Consider the following 18,585-nt stretch of genomic DNA (forward strand, 5'->3'; position numbering starts at 1 on the left):
CCGCTGCAAGAGCACCCTCTGCGCGATGTTAGGGTCCTCTCCTCTTCCGCTCTGCCTCAACCCTCTTTTCTTAGAACCTTCAGAAAATGAACACGTTCAGTTTTGAGATCCAGAGTGAATCACACTGGTGTTGCTGGAAGTCTCTAAACACACCTGGGCCTTGCTGCTCTCATACCCTTTGCTTTGCTCCTTAGGTGGCCCACGTGGCCAAAGTGACGCGGCTTCCGGGCACGTGAAGCCTTCCTCCCAGGCGCTGACCCAGGAAAGGGCCCAAAGGAAGACTGGGGTGCACCCAGGGTGGGTAATAGGAAAAGGGAGAGTGCACCAGAGAGGGGAGTGCTAAGGCCCTGGGTCTCCAGTCTCTGCTGCTGGCACCTCCCCTACTCTACCTCGTCCTCCTCCAGCCCCTACACCCCTGCATGTACATCTTTCTAGACTGACCCAACTCACAAGCCCTTACCTGCCTTCTTTACCGGTGGAGCCCTAGGTGGCTGAGGCTGAGTCCCCTTCTCTGTCAGGTATCATCAGATTTTTCCATTTTGAGTTATCTTCTGCACTCCTTACCACTTCACGGTCCTTTGCCCCAAGCTGGGGTTTTGGGGGATTCCCAGTCCTCCCCCCTCCTCATGGTTATCCCTGAGCTTGCTCCCCAGCCCTGGCTTCCCCATGGCACTCAGGCCTGTGCGGAAGCCTCTGTACCTGGCTTCTCTGCAAGGGTTTCAATCCACCAGGCTTCTACACAGAGCAGACTTCCACTCTCAGCTTTGTGTCTTCCTTCAGGGAGTGTGGAAGGGGAGCTGGGATCTGAAATGTCACTGTGGATAAGCTACCAAGTGGCTGAGGGCTGACTCTATGTGACGCCTATACCCAGCCTCCGGCTCTGCCTTCACTGGAGAGTTCTTCCTCCACAGACCCCTGCCTGCCTGCCCATCCAAGCTGGGCTCTTGCACTTCCAACAGGAGATCTCTCGCACTCAGACCAGGGCCCACCGCATGCCTCAGCAGTGCTGACATGCCACCCTCCCCTGCATTTCCAGCCCTTCCCCAAAGAAAACCCTTAGACCACCCCCACCCCCCAGGATAGCCAATGGCCTGGTCCCTTTGGGTGGGAGAAGAGCCCTCAGAACTGAGGAGGGCAGTGCCACCAGGTATTAGCTGTGGCAATTGCAACCAAGGCACCCCCTGGGAAGCCCCCCTTCTTTCCCCACCCCCTCACTCCTGAGCACCTCACGGGTGCCCATTCCTCCCCACTGGATGTGCTCCCTTGCCTGCCATCAGGTTGTCTCTAAGCTGTCCTGGGGTGGCTGCGCTGTCCTAGGTCCTGAAGATCCAAGCCTGACCATCACACAGCACCTCCTCAAAGCCCAGAGTGGGGAACTTCTCCTAAACACTCTTGCCCCTCACACACACACACACACACACACACACACATACACACTGTCAAACTCATCCAACCCCTAAGGAGCCTCCCCAGGGCTCTGCACGTGCACAGCAGACTAGCTGACTACTCTCTTCATTGGGGAGCAGCTGGGCCCCTGCCTACAGGGGTGACCCCTTCTTGGCCACCCTCTCAAAGATCCTCACAAAGCACAGTCCACGAAGTGGCAGCAGGGTCACTGACCAGCCAGGGGAGCTTGAATCAGGCCTGGGCAGTTCCAACTCACGACCTGGGAGAGGAAATTCTGGTCAGCTGAGCCCGTTCAGATGCCAGCTTCTAAACACAGCTGAGCTCCAGCTGAAGAAGGCCCAGATTTAAAGCCGCTGCCCAGCCCCGTGCAGGTCAGGCCCAAAGCACCTGTACCTGCACAGCTCAGAGCAGATGCTGTGCAAAAGCACACTCAGAGCCACAACCCAGGGCCCAGAAGGGAGAGGACTCCTACTGAATTCAGACACGCTGCTCAGTGTCCTCCAAACACAGAACCACAGTGGCAGGAGACTGTGAACCTGCCCTCAGCTTGGGGACCAGAGCGTGCTACTGATCTCTGTGGCAGAACAAGGGACTTGGGTATTCTGCTCACTGGCTGTCCCCATTTTTGTCCAGTCTTCCTACCTTTTCTTCCTCCCTCTTACTTTCCTGATAAAGATTTCTTGGAGAAACCCACACCTTAGTAGAAGATAACAAGCCCAAGCAGCCAGAGGGGCAGGGGTAGCAAGGAAGCCAGGAGTGTGTGGGGAATCACACTCTCAGAAGACATCAGGGTTTGGGGACCCAATCTGACCCCACCCTACGCGACCCAGGCCTTACATTATGGAACCGCAACACCCAACCACGCTCCCCACAGGCGCCCTGCTGGGGCCCCCTCCTCCCCTAGCCCTGCCACTCTTCTTCTTTTTCTTCTTCTTCTTCTTCTTCTTCTTCTTCTTCTTCTTCTTCTTCTTCTTCTTCTTCTTCAAGATTTTATTTATTTATTCATGAGAGACACACACAGAGAGAGGCAGAGACACAGGCAGAGGGAGAAGCAGGCTCCATGCAGGGAGCCTGACATGGAACTGGATCCAGGGACTCCAGGATCACGCCCTGGGCCGAAGGCAGGTGCTAAACTGCTGAGCTACCCAGGGATCCCCCCTGCCACACTTCTGTTCTGACCAGGCTCTGGCCCCCAGCTGTGAACTTTGCCTTCAGCATTGTGGGTGGCCAGTGGGGCCCTGAGATCCCTCCACCCAGTCACCAGTAGCTGTGGATAAGCTACCAAGTGGCTGAGGGCTGACTCTATGTGACGCCTATACCCAGCCTCCGGCTCTGCCTTCACTGGAGAGTTCTTCCTCCACAGACCCCTGCCTGCCTGCCCATCCAAGCTGGGCTCTTGCACTTTGCATACCACTTTGCTCCTAGCTATGGCTTGTCCCTCCACCCCTATCAGCTATCCTTGCCCTTTTAAGCACCCAGGACTCATCATTTGCAAACACCCTTTACTGGCCTGCAAAATCGTGAGTTTTTTAGCTGCTTTTGCTTGCTGTTTCCTCCACTTCTCACTGCAGTCCCCAAGCCTGTGCTTTGTCTCAGCATCTCCTTCTGCTACAGCCTCTAAACTCTTAGGTTGGAAAGCCTGAAATCGCTGTTTGTTAAAATGCCATCTAAATGGATTAAAGGTCAACTTTATTTGTAGGAGTTATGTTACATCATAGTGTTTTAGAGAACTGTTTAGTAGGGAGGAACCCAGAGAAGTGAGATATCATGACATGTTCCCTCAGATATTTAGGACAAGACTCTGGGGTGTGAGGGCTGGGGTGAGGATAATTGGGGAGGGGGTGTCATTCTCCTTACTTAACGGCATTTAGGAGCACAGCTTCTGGAACTAGGCTCCAGCTTCAAATCATAGCTCTACCACTCAGGAGCTGATAGTGAGTAACTTAATCTTTTGTGCTCATCTCTAAAATGGTAATAAAAACTGTCCCCAAGTAGACAGTTATGCCTTACACTTGTAACCTGTAAGAACTTGGCCTCACGTATGGTAAGCACCCCTCTGCTCCTCTCAAGCCTTCACTCCAACTAGGACTGCTGGATGGTTCTACCCTGTGGGCCACGTCTTACTTTATGTCCCAAGCAACAAATCTGTCTTACTTACCCCCTCCCCTGGGAACTTCTCTGACCTATAGGTTCTATCCTTGCTTGGGTTTTAGTTGCATGTAGGTCTAGGAAGCTAAGACAGGCTGCTTTCTTGGGAGGCACAAAATGCATCCCCAGGGGACCCTCAGAATCTCAGGGCATGGCCCTGGAGCACACCCTCCTCTTTAAAAATCCTCTGATGACTCCAACACTTCGGTTTCATTAGTGTAGACATGGAAGCCAAAGAGGTCGTGCCTTAGTGGCAGAGCTAAGTTTATCTACAAAAAAGAGCTCTCTCTTCAGAAAGGGCTACTTTCACTGACTGCTCCCCCCACTCCTATGGAACTGTACCCACTCATAGGCTGCTTCCTGCAGTCTGTGCTCACAGAGCCAGAAGCTTATGCTGGCAGGATGGTGACCTATCCATCTCTGCATGCCAGCACCAAGACAAGTCCCCAGGGCTGAGAAGTGCCACACTCTGAATGAACATCTGTGTAGGCATCTTCACACGAGCCAAAGATGGGCAGGGGCGGGAACTCAGGGGTGGGTTTAGCTTTTCCAGCCTTGCAGAGATTAGAGGCTCAAGCACCCTCTTTGAGTGTGGGTGGACAGAGGGTGTTCTGCTGGTAGTGGTAGGATTTGAGGGGAGACTGGGAAACGGGAGATCTCCCTCCCAAACTCCAGACTCTGAACCTCCATGTGAATGTCTAACTCTCATGTGCTGTGTCTAGGCTTCCCCCCAACCCCCTGACCCCTCTTCATCTCTGGTCATGGCAACTCTACTCTTCCAGTCACTCCAGCCAAAAGCTGGGTGTCATCCTTGACTCCTTCTGTCACACCCACCTCCAATTCATTATAAAAGGCATCCTTGGCTCTGATTTCCAAAAATGTCAACACTAACTCCCTCCTATCACATTGTCTGCTGTTGCCTGGACTGAGTGGTCCATGCACTAGACTTCTGCTTGGGGTCCTGTAGTCTATCAACACAGCAACCATCAATCACGCTGAAATGCAAGTGGGTCACACCACTCTTCTACTCAGAGCTCTCCAACAGCTCCCCAACACCCACCGCCCCTCATTTCAGAGGGGAAGCCACAGTCCATACGATGGCCTGTAGGTCCCACATGAGGTGGGACCTCTGGGATCTCCTCGCCTGCCATGCCCCCATGCTTGCTCCCCTCCAGCCACTTGGTTCTGTTGTTCTCAAACATACCACCTGCCCTCTCCTTGGAGCCTTTGCACAGACTTTTCCTTCAGATGAAAGACTCACTCCTCCAGATGCTGGCATGACTCCCTGCCTCACCTTCTTCAAGTCTTTGCTTGAATGTCACTCTCTCAACAAGGCCTATCGTTACTACCTGATTTAACTGTAACCAGCAATTTGTGGTTGAGATTTACTATGTAATTTACTCCTTGGTTGAGAGATGGGCATTGTTTATTGTCTGTCTTCCACTTCCAAGGACAAGGGTTCTTGTCGACCTTATCCGGTGCTGAGTCCCAAGGACCTAACAGTGGAGGGGAGGCGGGGTAGAGGGCTGGGAGGCCTGCCTCTGGCCTGTGGGTAAGCTGGGCCGACAGGTACAGGAGCCCACAGCAATGTGGGATACCAGGCTGCAGGAGGGCCTAGCACATCTCACTCTACCCCCACCCTTTCCCAGGAAGCCACTTCACCCAGGGGAACGAGTGGCCTGAGAGAAGAGTAGCCAACTGAGTCTCCAGCGGCAAGGCTGGACCCAGACTGAGCAGGAAGGGGTGACAACTGCCCACTCCTCACGGCCTCTGCAAAGCAGGCAAGGTAAGTGGCCCCAGTGCTAGGGTGTCCCCCTCCTCAGCTTCTGCCCGACTGACTGAGCTACGGAGAATTGGGGGGGGGGGGGTGAGGGGGTCAAGTGTCCAAAGGCCACCGGCCCTTAAGGCAGGAGTGATGGGGAGGGGAGAGCCAAGGAGCCCAGGAGAAGGCCCCGGGAGACACGGACAGCTCCCGCGCCCAGTCTCCCAGCCCGGAGCTTGCCGCAGGCTCGCCTCACCGCGGGGTTTGCCGGCGTAGCCCGCGACGCACAGCCCGGGCTCGCCCCGCCTCCTCGGAGGGGCCCCTCCCTCCCGCTGCAGGGGTGGAGACCGCGGCTCCGGGCCTGCCCCGGCCCCGGGGGAGCGGCAGCGGGGCTGGCGCGGCGGGTCCAAGGCAGGCGAGGGTCCGGCTCACGAAGGCCAGAGGCGCGGCGGGTCCGAGCGCTGTCCCTTCCCCAGCCCCCGGCCCCGCGCCCCGGCCGCCCGCGGTTACCTGTGCGAGTCCTGGTCTCCCCCGGGGGACGCTCCCGCCGGCGCTCAGTAGGGGCGATTGGCGTCTTTGGGCCGCTTCAGCTGCACCTTGAGCCTCTTCATGCCGATCTGGAAGCCGTTCATGGCCTGGATGGCGGTCTGCGCGCTGGCCGGGTTGTCGAAGCTCACGAAGCCTGGCGAGACACGAGGGACGAGGGCCTGGGTTTCCACGGGGCCGCCCCGGCGGGGAGCGCGGGGGGCCCGGGCGGGCGGGCGGGCGGCGGCGGCGGCCCCTCCCCGCGCCCCGCCGCCCCCCGGCGGGAGGGGGCCTCGAGGCTCCTCCCCTCCCCGGGGCCCCCGCCCGGCCTCGCCCCCCAGCCCGCGGGCGCGCGCGGCCCCTCCCGGGGTGGGCCTCCCGGCTCCACCGCGGCTCTGCGGGCGCCACTCTCCGGGGCGTCCTCGCCCCCCACCCCGGCCGGCCCCGGCACCTCAGCCCTCTCCGTCGGCGGGAGGGCGGACACACCTGCGGGTGGAGGAGCTTATTGGACACTGTCCTCCCTGACAGGAGGGGGCCTGGCAGCGGGAGGGCACGGGGTGCCGGCCTGGGGAGAGAGAGGAGTGCGAGGGGGAGGGAGGGGGGCACCCCGGAGAAAGCCTCTCCACCGCCGTTCCCAGCCCCCCCAGGGCCGCCTGGCCGCGGGGGAGGGCCGGGGCTGACCGTCCTCGCGGCCCTCCCCCTCCCGACACCTGGCCGACACCTGGCCGACACCTGCCTAGATCTGCGCCCAAGGGCTGCGGGCACCTCCCTTTTATTTAATGAAATTCCAAGCCCTGGGAGCAGGTGCTCTGGCCCTGGATTCTAAGCACCACCAACCGATGCATCCCCCCGTGAACCCCTCGAGGTATCTATAACAGCAATACTAGTAGAAATGAACACTCTTAGTAATAAGTTAGCGGAGAGCCCTCTCTGTGGACCAGGCACTGCAGAAGTGCTTTCCACGGGGTCACTCCTCCCGACATCCCAGAATGAGATACAGAAACGTCTATGGCTCCCAGTCACGACATCTGAAACAAGCAGTTCCCAGCCGCGGATGGGTAAGGCTCTGAAAGTCAGTTTAGAAGCCACCCTTTGGGAACTCTGAATGCGTCTCCTTAGAGATAAACACTACATTTTACATCAGCATTTCCTAAACTGGCCCTAACGGTCCTCCTGAGAAAGGGGCTTCTGTGGTCAAGTAAGCTTACCACCATGCCCCTCTGGGACAGTTCAAGGCACATTAACAAATAACCCCCCACACACACCTCCCACCCCAAGTTCTCCAGTAAATAAACCTTTATAGCTTTGTTTGCCTAGTATTTCCTGGAGTTTATTTTACTTTAGAGGCCCTTTCTCCTGTAAAATGGACTTAGATCCTGCGAAATATATGAAACTAAGTTTGGCGAGGTTCCCAGGCCATTCTGCAAACATGTCTCATTTAGGGTGCTTGTCCCCAAATGGCCTCTGGGTATATAAGTGATAGATGAGCAGACCCCCACTGAAGCAGGAGCTGTTTCCTTGGCTAACTGTCCATGGTACATTGGGCCTGTCCTCAACCCCTCCCTCCCTCACCCTACCCATGCGGTGACTCTTTTTACCTCTGCCCTAGACACCACCTCCACTGGTCTCTTTCCCCTTTCTCTTGACTCCTTCCTGCTTTTGCTCACATTTGCTCACACTTGCTCTTGCTCTTGCAGCCGTGAGCCGCCAGAGACGTGTGTGTGTATGCGCGCACACACATGCAGTGAGTGTACTCAAGAATGGGTGCACGTGAGCTCAGATGGAATTGGTGAGTCAGGCCCAGAGAAACATAACCGACATCCGTACAAGTCCATATGCCAAAACAGGAGAGATTCTGGATTGCCCATAGTCAGAAATCAGCACAATCACCCCCCTGGCCATTCCCCCACCCCATCGACCTCTATGCCTGATGACTGCAGTCAAGTCTTAGCAGAGCAGAACAGTTTTCACACGTGTGAACTCATTTAAGTCTGTTACACTGCTTGCTCTCCTCCAGATTTGGGAGGGGTGGTGGAACTAAAGCTTCTCTCCCCGCTGGGACCAGATAGCCAACTGAAGGTGACACCCCCCTCTCTCGGACTCTACCTCGCCACCTGACCCCTGCCCTCCGTGGCACCTTTTTGCAGGAAACAAGCGTGAGAGCAAAGCAGGGAGGAGTTGGGGAGAAAGATAAAGAGGCTGGAGGTGCTATCTAGGGCAGAGGGGTACAGGGAGAGACAGCCAGCCAGTGAGGAGAGTGGAAGACAAGAGGTCCTGGAGGGAAGAAGCCCCGCCTTCCTAGGAGAGGTTAAAGTCCCTGGAAGCTCAGAGGTTGGGAAGGGTTCCGGGCTCAAGGGAACTTTTCTTCCTCAACTAGTTTTGGTAACTGGTGAGTAGTCAGGGCCACTGGACAGGGCTCTGGACACCATCTCCCATTTTTCTGGTTTTCAGGACTGTGTTCCTCCTCCCAGAACCTCCTGCCCCATCCCTCCCAGCCCTGAGAAGGCTCCTGCTTCTCAGACTGTGGGAAGCTGAGTGCAGAGGATAGATGCCCTCCTGGTGTCCCCCCCAGCCCTTCTTACAACATAGCAACCATTTATGCTGCACATCAGCTCAAATGTGGATGATTCTGTTTATGCTTATAAAGACAAGTGGGGTCTTTGAGGGACTCGCTTTAACATGGAACCACATTTACTCAAAGACAATCCTCCCTTTGGGGAATAAATGGGGCTCTAGCACCTCCTGAGGGTCTGCTCTGGGAAAGCCCCTCACACACACCACCTCCGGTAACCCTCAGAGGGCCCCTGAGAAATGACCACCAACATCCTCATTTCACAAATGAGGACACTGAGGCTCAGACTGAAATGCCCTGCCTGGGGGCGCCTGGGTGGCTCAGTCGGTTAAGCATCTGCCTTCGGCTCAGAGTCATGATCCCAAGGTTCTGAGATTGAGCCCCATGTCCAGCTCCTGCTCAATGTGGAGTCTGCTTCCCCCTCTCCCACCTTGCTCATGCTCTATCTCTCTCTCAAATAAATAAACAAAATATTTTTAAAAAATAAACAAATGCTCTGCCTAGGAATGAGCCCTGGGGTTTGGCCAAAGCATGGAAGAATGAACCCAAGGGGCTTAAGGAGGAAGCACCAGGCAAGGCTGGCCTGGCAGGAGCCCATCCTTCTCTAAGGCCAGTGGATGTTTAGGCTAGAAGTCTGTTCAGGAACAGAGGAAAGATCCAGAGTAGAAGTATACAGAGGATGATTTTCAGAAAAAGCAGGGAAAAAAACTTTGGTCCTGGAGAATTTAAATAGGCAAATGGCGAGGGCAACGTCTGGGGCAGATTCCAAGTAAATGCCTTTGAAAAAATGGGCTGTGTTCTCACCAGGGCAGCACAAATGCTCTGGGGATCTGTCCAGAGACTAAACCTACTGCCCCGGTGCTCAGCACTTCGTGGGCTCTTAACAGTGTCTTCTGACGTATGTGACATCTGAGGCTTATTTAAAGAGCAATTGCGATGATGTCCAGTTTATTGTTCTTACATCTGTAATTGTAATTTGTCAGCAGAAATACCAGTCAAATGGGGGAGGGGGTATGATCCTGTCTTTTTCTTTTGCCCTGTTTTCTCAAACCCAAAGAGAAAGGAACTGCCAGGATAACTCTATGCCCTCCAAGTACCCCACATATCCTGTGGCAGCTGCCAGAGGGAAGGGGACAAGGGTACCAAGATCTTGACTGCTTTGGGGAACATGCTTTAAAACCTCAAGCTGTTCACGGCTCTGCCAAGTTGGTCTCCAAACCGCAATCTCCCTAACATGTGTTGCTAATGTTGATACACACCTGTGCGGTCTCCCCTCCCGCATCCCAAGCTGTGACCGGGGTTCCCCAGGCAAACAGGCCCCTACTCTCCCCTTCCAGGCCCAGAATCTGGGGTTCAACATGGAGATCTAAGCTTCTCAGACAGCTCTGGTTCCATGTTGGCTCTCTGGGGACTGGACTCCTCATTCCTTGGGGACTCATGAGTGGATCTAACCTCAGGGCAAGGACCGATGGAGGTGGAAGAGGAAAGGGAATAAGGAGTGGTGGGGAGAGGTGTGAGAATGAGGTGGGATTCCAGGAGGTCTAAAGCAAATCCAAACACAGGATGCCCGACTGAATTCAAACTTCAGATATACAATGAATATTCGTTTACTGTTAGCATATCCCCAATATTGCATGGAACATAGTGCATATACTGTCTGGGACATACTTACAAAAAATGCATCCATTGTTTATCAGCAATTCCAATTTCACTGGGCACCCTGTATTTTATCTGACAAGCATACTCCTAGATCCTCCCAAGTCCTCTGTCCCATCTAGCATACTGCCACCATGCACATTTCCTAAAAGCTGTATTTTCATTCTATTAGTCTCAGGTCAAGGACCTCCCATCATCTCCTACTGCCTCCATCCCAGAAGCAGCATCCTCTTCTGACCGGTCAACCCTCCCCGACACAGCCCCTCCCTCACTGCCGGCCTCCCCTTCTCCCTTCTCCCAAAGCCTCCTGCCGCTTCCTCATTCACTGTCCTTCCCCGCGGCTCTGCTTGGGCACCCATTCTGTTCTCCCTCGCGGAACTCCCTCCCCTTCCTCACATCTATTTCCATCCACCTGCCTTTCTCTTTGCTCCATTACTTGGTGCCTTGCAGACTTCAGTGCTGCGGAGTAGGCATGATTTTCAGCTAAGCTCAGACCTGAGGCTTCCTGAGGGCAGGACCAGTTTGCTCTTCCTGACTCCTCAGCAATGTGGCTCTGGTGGCCTGAGGGAGTGGTGGGGGAAGGAGGGTTCAGTGGATGGCAGGAGGGGAGCAAAGAGCGGGGTAGACAGAGAAGGGCGGCAGGGGCAGGATGGAGAGGTGGAGGAGGCCAAGGGGCAGGCAGGACAGGGGCCTCAGCTGACAGACCCCCACACCAGGGAGCATGCTCAATATAGAACCACCAGGGTCTCTATGACTGTAAGAGGAGGGGATGCTGGGAGAATGGACTCTGCTTGATGACCCCCCCCCCCCCCCCCCGCCACACACACACACACATACACCCTGGCCCAAGGTGACTCCTTCCCCTTCTAGGTGGGTGGAAACTGGTCCTAGTGGAGGGCTGGGGGCGGGGAGGAACCTATAGGGGACATGGGGAGCTAGCAGGGTGGAGGGGCAGGAGTGGGCAGGGAAAGCCAAGAAGCCAAAAGAACAGTAGCAGAAAGAGGAAGGGTGGGAGATGGAGGCTGGGGGCTGGGCCTTAGGGAGCACCTGGGGTGGGGGCGATGTGAAGGAGCAGGTTAAAAGCAGTCGGACACCGGTAAATTGGTGCGAGCACCGCCCTGTCCTGGGTGAAGCTAGTTGGTTTGTTATCTTTACCCACCAAAGCATTTACTTTGGTTAGTCGCCCGATCCACAAACACTTTCGAGGAGATGACATTACCGAAAGGGAGGAACATCTGCATCAGCTCAGCGTCCCCAAACTCCTGGGGCAGATGGTAGATGAACAGGTTACAGCCCTCGGGCCCTGCGGTGGGGGAGGGGCGGGGAGGAGGGATGGCGGGGTTGGGGGGGAGAGAGAGACAGAGGAGAGGTGAGCGAGTTAGGCAGCGGCAGCAGGGAGGGGGGCAAGGTTGGGAGGGGGGGTCTCATCCAAGATCCAAGGGCGGCCACTGAGGAGTGGGAACTGCTGAGCCCCAGTCAGAGCTCTGGTCTCCGCCCTGCCCTTGGGGAAGTCACTGAGCCTCTCTGTGCCTCCGTCACCTTCCCTGCGAAATGAACCTGTCATAGGGCGCCTGGCGCCTGGTTCCAGGGGCCCAGTTAACGAGGGAAGGGGGTAAATGTGCCAAGGCCCCATCAGCGGGGGAGAGGGGTGCTGAGGAGAGGGAGGCCTGGGAGGGCCCAGCCGCCCTGGGCCCAGCCCCTGCTCTGGAGCCGCCCCGGGGCAGCCCGGCCGGTGGAGGCAGCCAGGTGAGAGGCCTCATTCACCTCTGCCCTCGGAGGCCAGGCCCCAGCCCTGAGCTCGGTGGCCGCTGCTCTGGCCCATCTTTCTCCACAGCCCGCAGCTGCTCCTTCCCATTGCTGCCCGGCAGGCCCGCCTTCCCCACCCCAAACCTCACACTCAGCCCCTGACCTGAGTGCAGAAATCCAGACTTGCTCTGCCTCCTCCAGCAGACAGGTGCATGGGAGGGGCTTCCCGGCTGGCTGGGCCGTCAGCCTGCGTACCCACATGCCTCCTTACGTGGAGCTCCCCACTCCCCCGCCCACCAGGATAACCACCCTGCCCCTTCCATAGCAGGAACTACAGGCCAGGCTCCTCTAAGCCCTCCGTGTGTATGTTAAGTTGCTTAGTCTTCCTGCAGCGCTCTGAGGCAAGTGCTGTTGTCACTCCCACTAAACAAATGAGGCAACAGAGGCCCAGAGAGGTTAAGTCACCCGCCAGAAGTCACACAGCTGGGGGTGGGTGGAGCCAGGAAACGGACCCAGACCATCTGTCTCTGTAGTCTGTGCTCTCCTCTCTACTTCTCATAAGTCTCCATGCCCCAGAAACACTGAACACCGTTCAGGCCTTTGGATTTCTGAAATTTCCAGATGGCTAACGAGTTACATTTTTTCTTTTTAAATGACCAAAATGCTCCATTTTCACTTTGAAATAGAAATCTTTCCAAAATGATTAATCTATTTCTTGTCATCTTAAACAGAGCACGCTACGTATTTTTAACCTTTTAAAATGTGGTTGTCCCAATGATTGTTTCCAACCTGTGGAGGCCATGCAAAGGAGGCCGCTGCATTTGTTAAAGATGTCCAAGAACCAAGGTTCTGACCAGAGGCTGGCAGCAGCTAAGCGTGAGCTCGGAAGTGAAGGTAGTAAGAGGTGGGCAGCTCCGTGCCTTTCATGAGGGCCAGAACCGTGTGGTGCTTCCCTGGGGCAGGTGAAGCTGCAGGTAACCCCCTTGGGGAGCAAGTCTCTCGACCCTCACTCTCCTCCTGGCTCCCTCCTCTGACCACCAAAGCCACCCTCTGAGCATCTGACCTCCTGGGTCCCAGGTCCCCACCCTGAACCTTCTTCCGGCCCTCCTCTCACCCTCAGCCTCCCCTCCGTGCACCACGGTCTCCCAGGCAAACTGCCAGCTGGCGGCGCATTCAGAACCGGCGCAAGAGTGCTCCCTCCCACTTCCTGGGATCTCCACTGTGGAACCCCCCAAGCACTGGGGTGCCCTCCCCTCACCCCATTTCCAACCATGCCAGGTACTCACTGGTTCATACCCTGTGAATGTGTCCCTGGATGGTCCCCAGCTAGATGTGAGTCCTCGTGGGGCAGGAACCAGCTCAAAGGCCTAATCTAAGCCACACCTCCTCCAGGACTCCCACCCAGATACTCCCCAACCTCTCTCTTCAGAGTTCCTTAAGTCTACAATTTGTGGTCTGGGGCTCTTTCTCCTTTAGGTCTGGGAGGTTTCCTCTCCAGCCACATTGGGAGATCTAGGGACAGGGGCATTTGCCTTCTCTTGTCCCCCAGCACTGCCTTCCTTCCTCCTTCCAGCTCATCCGTAAGGTCTTCCCTCACTGTTCCACCCCACACAGCCACCTGCCTTGAACTTGGGACCCTTGCTTCAAGTTCTGCATACTGCTTTAAGTGGATGTTATGTTTATTCAACTTAAAGGTTCCAGAAGCCTTTGAGGGCAAGACCCATAGGCTCATCTCATCAGTATGGTATGCAGCTGAGCTTCACAGGACCAGCTCTCCTGGCTCCAGCCTAGCACCCCCATCCTCCACCCCTCAACAGGGAGCCTACACATTGCCTTGTACTCCCAAGTCCTCCCTGCATTTCCTCATCCACAGATCATAGAGCATCCAGATAGATGGCATCAAGGACTTTGGAGATCAATCTGGTCCCACCCAGCCTTCTGAGAAATGGTGAAACAGAGCTCCAGAGACAGAAGGTGGCTACCCTGACCATACTGCAGGCCTAGGTGGAGCCAGGACTAGAGCACCCCTGAGGCCCATCTGTGGAGCCTCCTGGTGCCTCTTGGTTTCCAGGCTCAGCTCAAAGACAAAGTTCTGGAAGGAGGGTCTCTCCAGGAACCCGTGTGTCCAGGTATATCAATGACATTACACATTGGGGAGATAACCATGATAGAAAGGGCCAACCACTGGCATGGCTGGAGTAACACAGCCTTCTTTCTCACCTATGCTTCCTGCAATACTGTAGACATGGCTTTGGGCTGACTCCAACCCACCCTAGCCTGTCTCCCCTCCCCATCCCATCCCCAGGCCCCAGCTCACCTCATACTTCGCAGCCCCCACACCTTTGCTCCTGTCCTCCCTGCCTTGACTGTTTGTCTCCCCATCTCTGTGTGCTAAAGATCTCATCCTCCCAGGCCCTCGAAACCTTCTCTGACAACCCCATTTCTAGCGCCCTGAGCTCACCCTTGTATGAAGCCTGGCTCTGTACACATCTGGGTCCCTGATTCAGCCCTCCTCATGCCCTGCTCTCTCATGGTGCCTCATCCTGGGCTCCAGTCAGGGAGAGTGTGGACAACAGTGTGAGATCCCACATCTAAGAGGTGGCTGGAGAGGGACCTGGGGAGCAGGGCACAAGGGGAGGGGCAGAAACCACGCAGAGATGGAAGGAAGGTATAAGAAGTTCAGAGTGACATAAATGGGGTAGAGCAGAGTGTAAGGGGGGAGGAGCAGGGATCAGATGGAGGGCCTCACTCTGTTCAAGGCCAGTGCTAGGGACTATCCTGTGTGTTGGTCAGAGCAGCACTGACCTGCAGCTGTGTGTGTGTGTGTGTGTGTGTGTGTGTGTGTGTGTGTGTATAGCAGGGTTTAGAGACCGCTAAGCCCACAGGCCAGAGTGACGCAGCATGCTGACTGCAGGCTGAGGGGGGGTGAGCCTGAGGCCAGTGGGGTGGCAAAGGCAATAGCGCCCGAGGGCACAGTGCTTTGTTCTGGGCCTGGGAGGGATGAGCAACACTGGGGCTCCTTGACACCACCCCTTGCAGCTCTGATCTGACTGATGTGGCACTAGAAGAGCTGGACTAAGGGGAAGAGGGACAGGGGCAGAGCAGGCTGGAGGGCCACAGCCCAAAGAGGAGACCCTCTGGTAGAGACAGGGCATCTGGACCAACCCCCAGGCCGCTTCAGCAGCAGGGGGCCTGGGTGTCACCGAGAGCTAGAGAGGGCTATGCTTCCAGGCAGCGGGCATGGCCTGCCGCACACTCCTCTGACGTGGCTCTCCTGGGCAGGAAGAGATGACGATATGGATCTCAGAAGCTGCCCACTATGTGTAAACTGGGGTGGTGGGCATCATGGGCAACTTTGGAGGGGGACAGTTTGGTGAAGGAAGGGCTGTGTGCATACAGTGAAATCCATAAGAAATTGCTGGAGTCCCAGTCAGACCTGAGCTCCTTAGAGCTTCATGCTCGCCAACAACCAATCCTCACTACCCTCATTCTACAGGTGAGGACATCAAGGGCAAGGATGGGGAGGTGCCATGCTGGAGTCAGACCCAGACGGATTTGCTTCAAAGCCCAGGCTCTCAGCCATCTGGGGACTGTGTGGGGCCGATCTGACCAATGGATTTGGACTCACAGAATCCTGGGGTCCTTTCCAGAGCTGACCTACATGTTCTCGTCTGCTGCAGGGACTATGAGGTGGTTAGCTGAAGACCACTGGGATCCCCTGGCCAAGTGGGCTCCTGGGGCAGAGGTGGTGGTCTAATTGGCAGGGTGACTTTTGTCGTGGGACAGGGAAAGCAAAACGTGGTTAGTATTCCTGCTTCTCACAGGGAGCTCACTGTGTGCAGGCTCACGGAAGCCCTGAGGGTGACCTTATTTCTCCAGCCTCCTGTGGGGCTCGAGGCTCTGGAATGGGAGGACATTGTTGATCTTTATTAGATCCCAGCCTCCCAAACCCCACTGGCCTTGCCTGGCCTGCCCTGTGCCCTGTGCACACCAGGACCTCTGGATGTGATCTCCTGAGAACCTCTTCTTCCACTCGGACTGCACTGAGGCACTCCCACCTCTTCACCTGGCCACGGAGTCCCAGCCCAGGAGCTCCAGCTGTCTCTCCCGGTCACCCAGAGGATCCAAGTTCTCCTGCCCGTGATGAACAGGTCTCCCTACTCTTGCTCCACCTGGAGCATTCCTACTCCTTCCCTTCCTCTCCACTGGCCAAATCCCGCCCATTAGAGGAGGGGGGATTCTTGGACCCCACCTCTCCCAGGATTCTACCTTCCTGACCTCCTACCACTTGGGCTTACGGAGCTGCTGCCCCTGAGAAGCCCACCTCCATGCTTGGATCAGAGAGTGCCGCATCTTGCAATCCCGCTGTCTTCCCTCACCCTGCTCCACACAACACACAAACATGGTCACCTTTTAAAAGAAACACCCCAGCCAGAGGCCCAAGTGAGCAGCCTCTTTGGGGACAGAAGGGGGTGGGGAGGAAGCCCCAGCTCAAAGACTCACCTTCTCTCTGTTGCTGGGGGATCATTGGAGGTGGCTGAGGAAAGGCCTGGCTTATCTGACCATAGGCAGCAGGGTAGGCGGCTGCTGGAGGGCCAAAGAGAAGAGGCAAGAGGGAGAGACGGCGACAGTGACACGGAGAGAGACAAAGGGAGAGGCAGGGAGAAAGAGAGAAACTTCAGTGTTGAGCAGTAAAAGCAGACCAGCCAAAATAGCATTTTAGCTTAGCCACTTAAGATAAAGCCAGCTCAGTGTGTGTGTGTGTGTGTGTGCTCGCGCACGCGCGTGCAAGTTGGGAGGGGGCAAGTTTATTCTGAAACAATGGACAACCCACCTGCATAGGTAATCCACAGTAATGGATCATCAAAAACATTGGAATGCCCAGACCAGATCACCCACTCTATCTGGAAGCCCCGTGCTCTGAGCCCCTGCTGAAGCTGGCACACACACCCTCCGCCCACTCCGATGGCACCTATGTGGGAGGTGGGGCGCCACCCAAGGTGTGAGCCTGGCCTCAGGGATCCTGCCCAGGGGCACAGCACTAAGTGGGACAAACCTGGTGCTTTCTGCACTCAATTGGGAGAGGGTCAGAGGTGACACAGGAATAGCCAGCCCCTTCCTCAGCCTGGCCTGGTTCCCAAAGGTGCAGGATCTGAGGTCAGAGCTCAGGGGTCCCAGCAGGTGAGAGAGCTTCCCCCTGAGCTCCAGATGTGAGAGGCCAACTCACTGAAACCCCCACATCGCCCTCAGGGGAGATCTCTCTGGCTTTTTCTGACACTGGCCCAGCAGGGATGAGATTATGGTGTGTGTGAGAGAAACAGGGAATCGTGGCTGACAGCATGCCTTGGGCTCCCTTCATTGGCTCATCTGCTCGCCCCAAGGCTATCTCTTCTCAATTCTTTCTCTGCCTCTGGCTGCCTCTCCTCCCTTATTCCCTGTCACCTTGCTGGAGCCCCACTCCTGCTGCCTGTGTGTGTCGGAGGAGGAGTCCTCTCCCAGTAAAGCCCTCCCGCCTTGTCCTCCCCTGCCCCTCCCCACCAGTTTGGGGCCCAGGCCTGGGGTGGGAAGGGGACACTGGTACTCGGGCATGAGGACTGGGGATGTGAGGATACTAACGACCTGCGTACTGCTGCACTCCAGCGTAGGCCTGCTGCAGGGGGTCCGCCGCGGTGGGGCTCTGCGCTGCAGGGGAGCCAAGGAAGCAGAAGTCAGCGGTGCCCACCCAGACCAGCCTCACTCCAGCCATGCCCACAAGGTGATGCTGGGGCCGCATGGCTCCCCCCAGCCACTGTGGCGTCTGCCTGCCCCCACCCTGACTGGGGCTGCAGCCCTGGGCAGGGGGTGGATCATGCAGAAGGCTGGGAAGGGCTGACAAGGAGATGCAGAGGAGGGCTCCACCACGAAGGGCTTGGTGGGAAGATACTCCCGTGACCTGGTGCTGAGAAGGGCTGAGGGAAAGTGGGCAAGGGGGCTAGAGGCTACCAGGGAGGTGGTATCCTCCTCAGGTATTCCCAGCACGAGGCATGGGCAGATCCCAGCTGGCTAAAATCAAGGGCCCAGGAGGCTTCATCCTGCCACTGTGTCCTCCTGGGCCACCCATGCCTGCTCAAACGCGGGCACCTCTCCAGGATCCATAGGGAGTTTGCACAAGGCATGGAGGCCTTGCACTCCAAGGCCACACCTGGGACACCTGCTGAGAAGTGGGGCCTAACCACACATATAAGATCTGCCCCATGGGCTGGGAAAGGAGGACCGCCCGCAGAAACAGAAGAGCCACATGACTGAGGACCTTCCTCCTACCCGATGTCATGAGTCTGGGATGTCCTCCATTCAGTGGGAGGAGAGGAGCCTTAGGCTGAAACTCTGGGCAAGGAACCTGGAGAAGCTGGACCGGGGAAAAGGCTTGGCTCATTTCTGTAGCCTCTGCTGTGTCCACAGGGCTGTGGGGAAAAGCCTGGCGAATGTGGGCACTACCTTTGGTGATGGGAGGGGGCTGGCCCTGGGGAGGTGACACATCCAGCCTCGGTGTGTTTGAAGCAGACTGAATAACACAGCAAGGCAGAAGGAAAATTATGTGGCCCTATCTGCCTGGCAACCCAGGCCGGCCAAGCTAACTGGCAGTGCTAGGCTCTGGGGCCCCCAGACTTCGAAGACTTCCCAAACTTCCCTTCTGAGCTCCTGTCCCTCAAACTCCGAGTAACATTCTGCTAGAACAATAGCATCTGAGCTTCAGCGAAGCCAAACGAAGATCGTGGGGCAGGAGTCCTTG

At 56.4% G+C, this 18,585-nt stretch overlaps 1 protein-coding gene across 50 annotated transcripts in view; it reads right to left on the reverse strand.

Annotated features, from left to right (window-relative positions):
- Nucleotides 1–18,585, reverse strand: part of CELF4 (CUGBP Elav-like family member 4) — a 296,711-nt gene that overhangs the window by 3,664 nt on the left and 274,462 nt on the right. For 5 of the 50 annotated variants that reach the window (XM_072829351.1, XM_072829350.1, XM_072829356.1 and 2 more), the window contains exons 9-13: nucleotides 17,433–17,498; nucleotides 16,320–16,403; nucleotides 11,290–11,373; nucleotides 6,329–6,407; nucleotides 5,828–5,999 (exon numbers count right to left, since the gene is read on the reverse strand). In XM_072829351.1, coding sequence (XP_072685452.1) covers nucleotides 5,828–5,999; nucleotides 6,329–6,407; nucleotides 11,290–11,373; nucleotides 16,320–16,403; nucleotides 17,433–17,498 — 485 coding nt within the window. Of the gene's footprint in view, nucleotides 1–5,827; nucleotides 6,000–6,328; nucleotides 6,408–10,486; nucleotides 10,632–11,229; nucleotides 11,374–16,319; nucleotides 16,404–17,432; nucleotides 17,499–18,585 lie in introns of all 50 variants that reach the window. The other 45 variants (XM_072829358.1, XM_072829363.1, XM_072829364.1 and 42 more) reach the window with 14 other exon arrangements.

Source organism: Canis lupus, chromosome 6 (assembly GCF_048164855.1).
Source record: "Canis lupus baileyi chromosome 6, mCanLup2.hap1, whole genome shotgun sequence".
Classification (NCBI taxonomy): domain Eukaryota; kingdom Metazoa; phylum Chordata; class Mammalia; order Carnivora; family Canidae; genus Canis; species Canis lupus.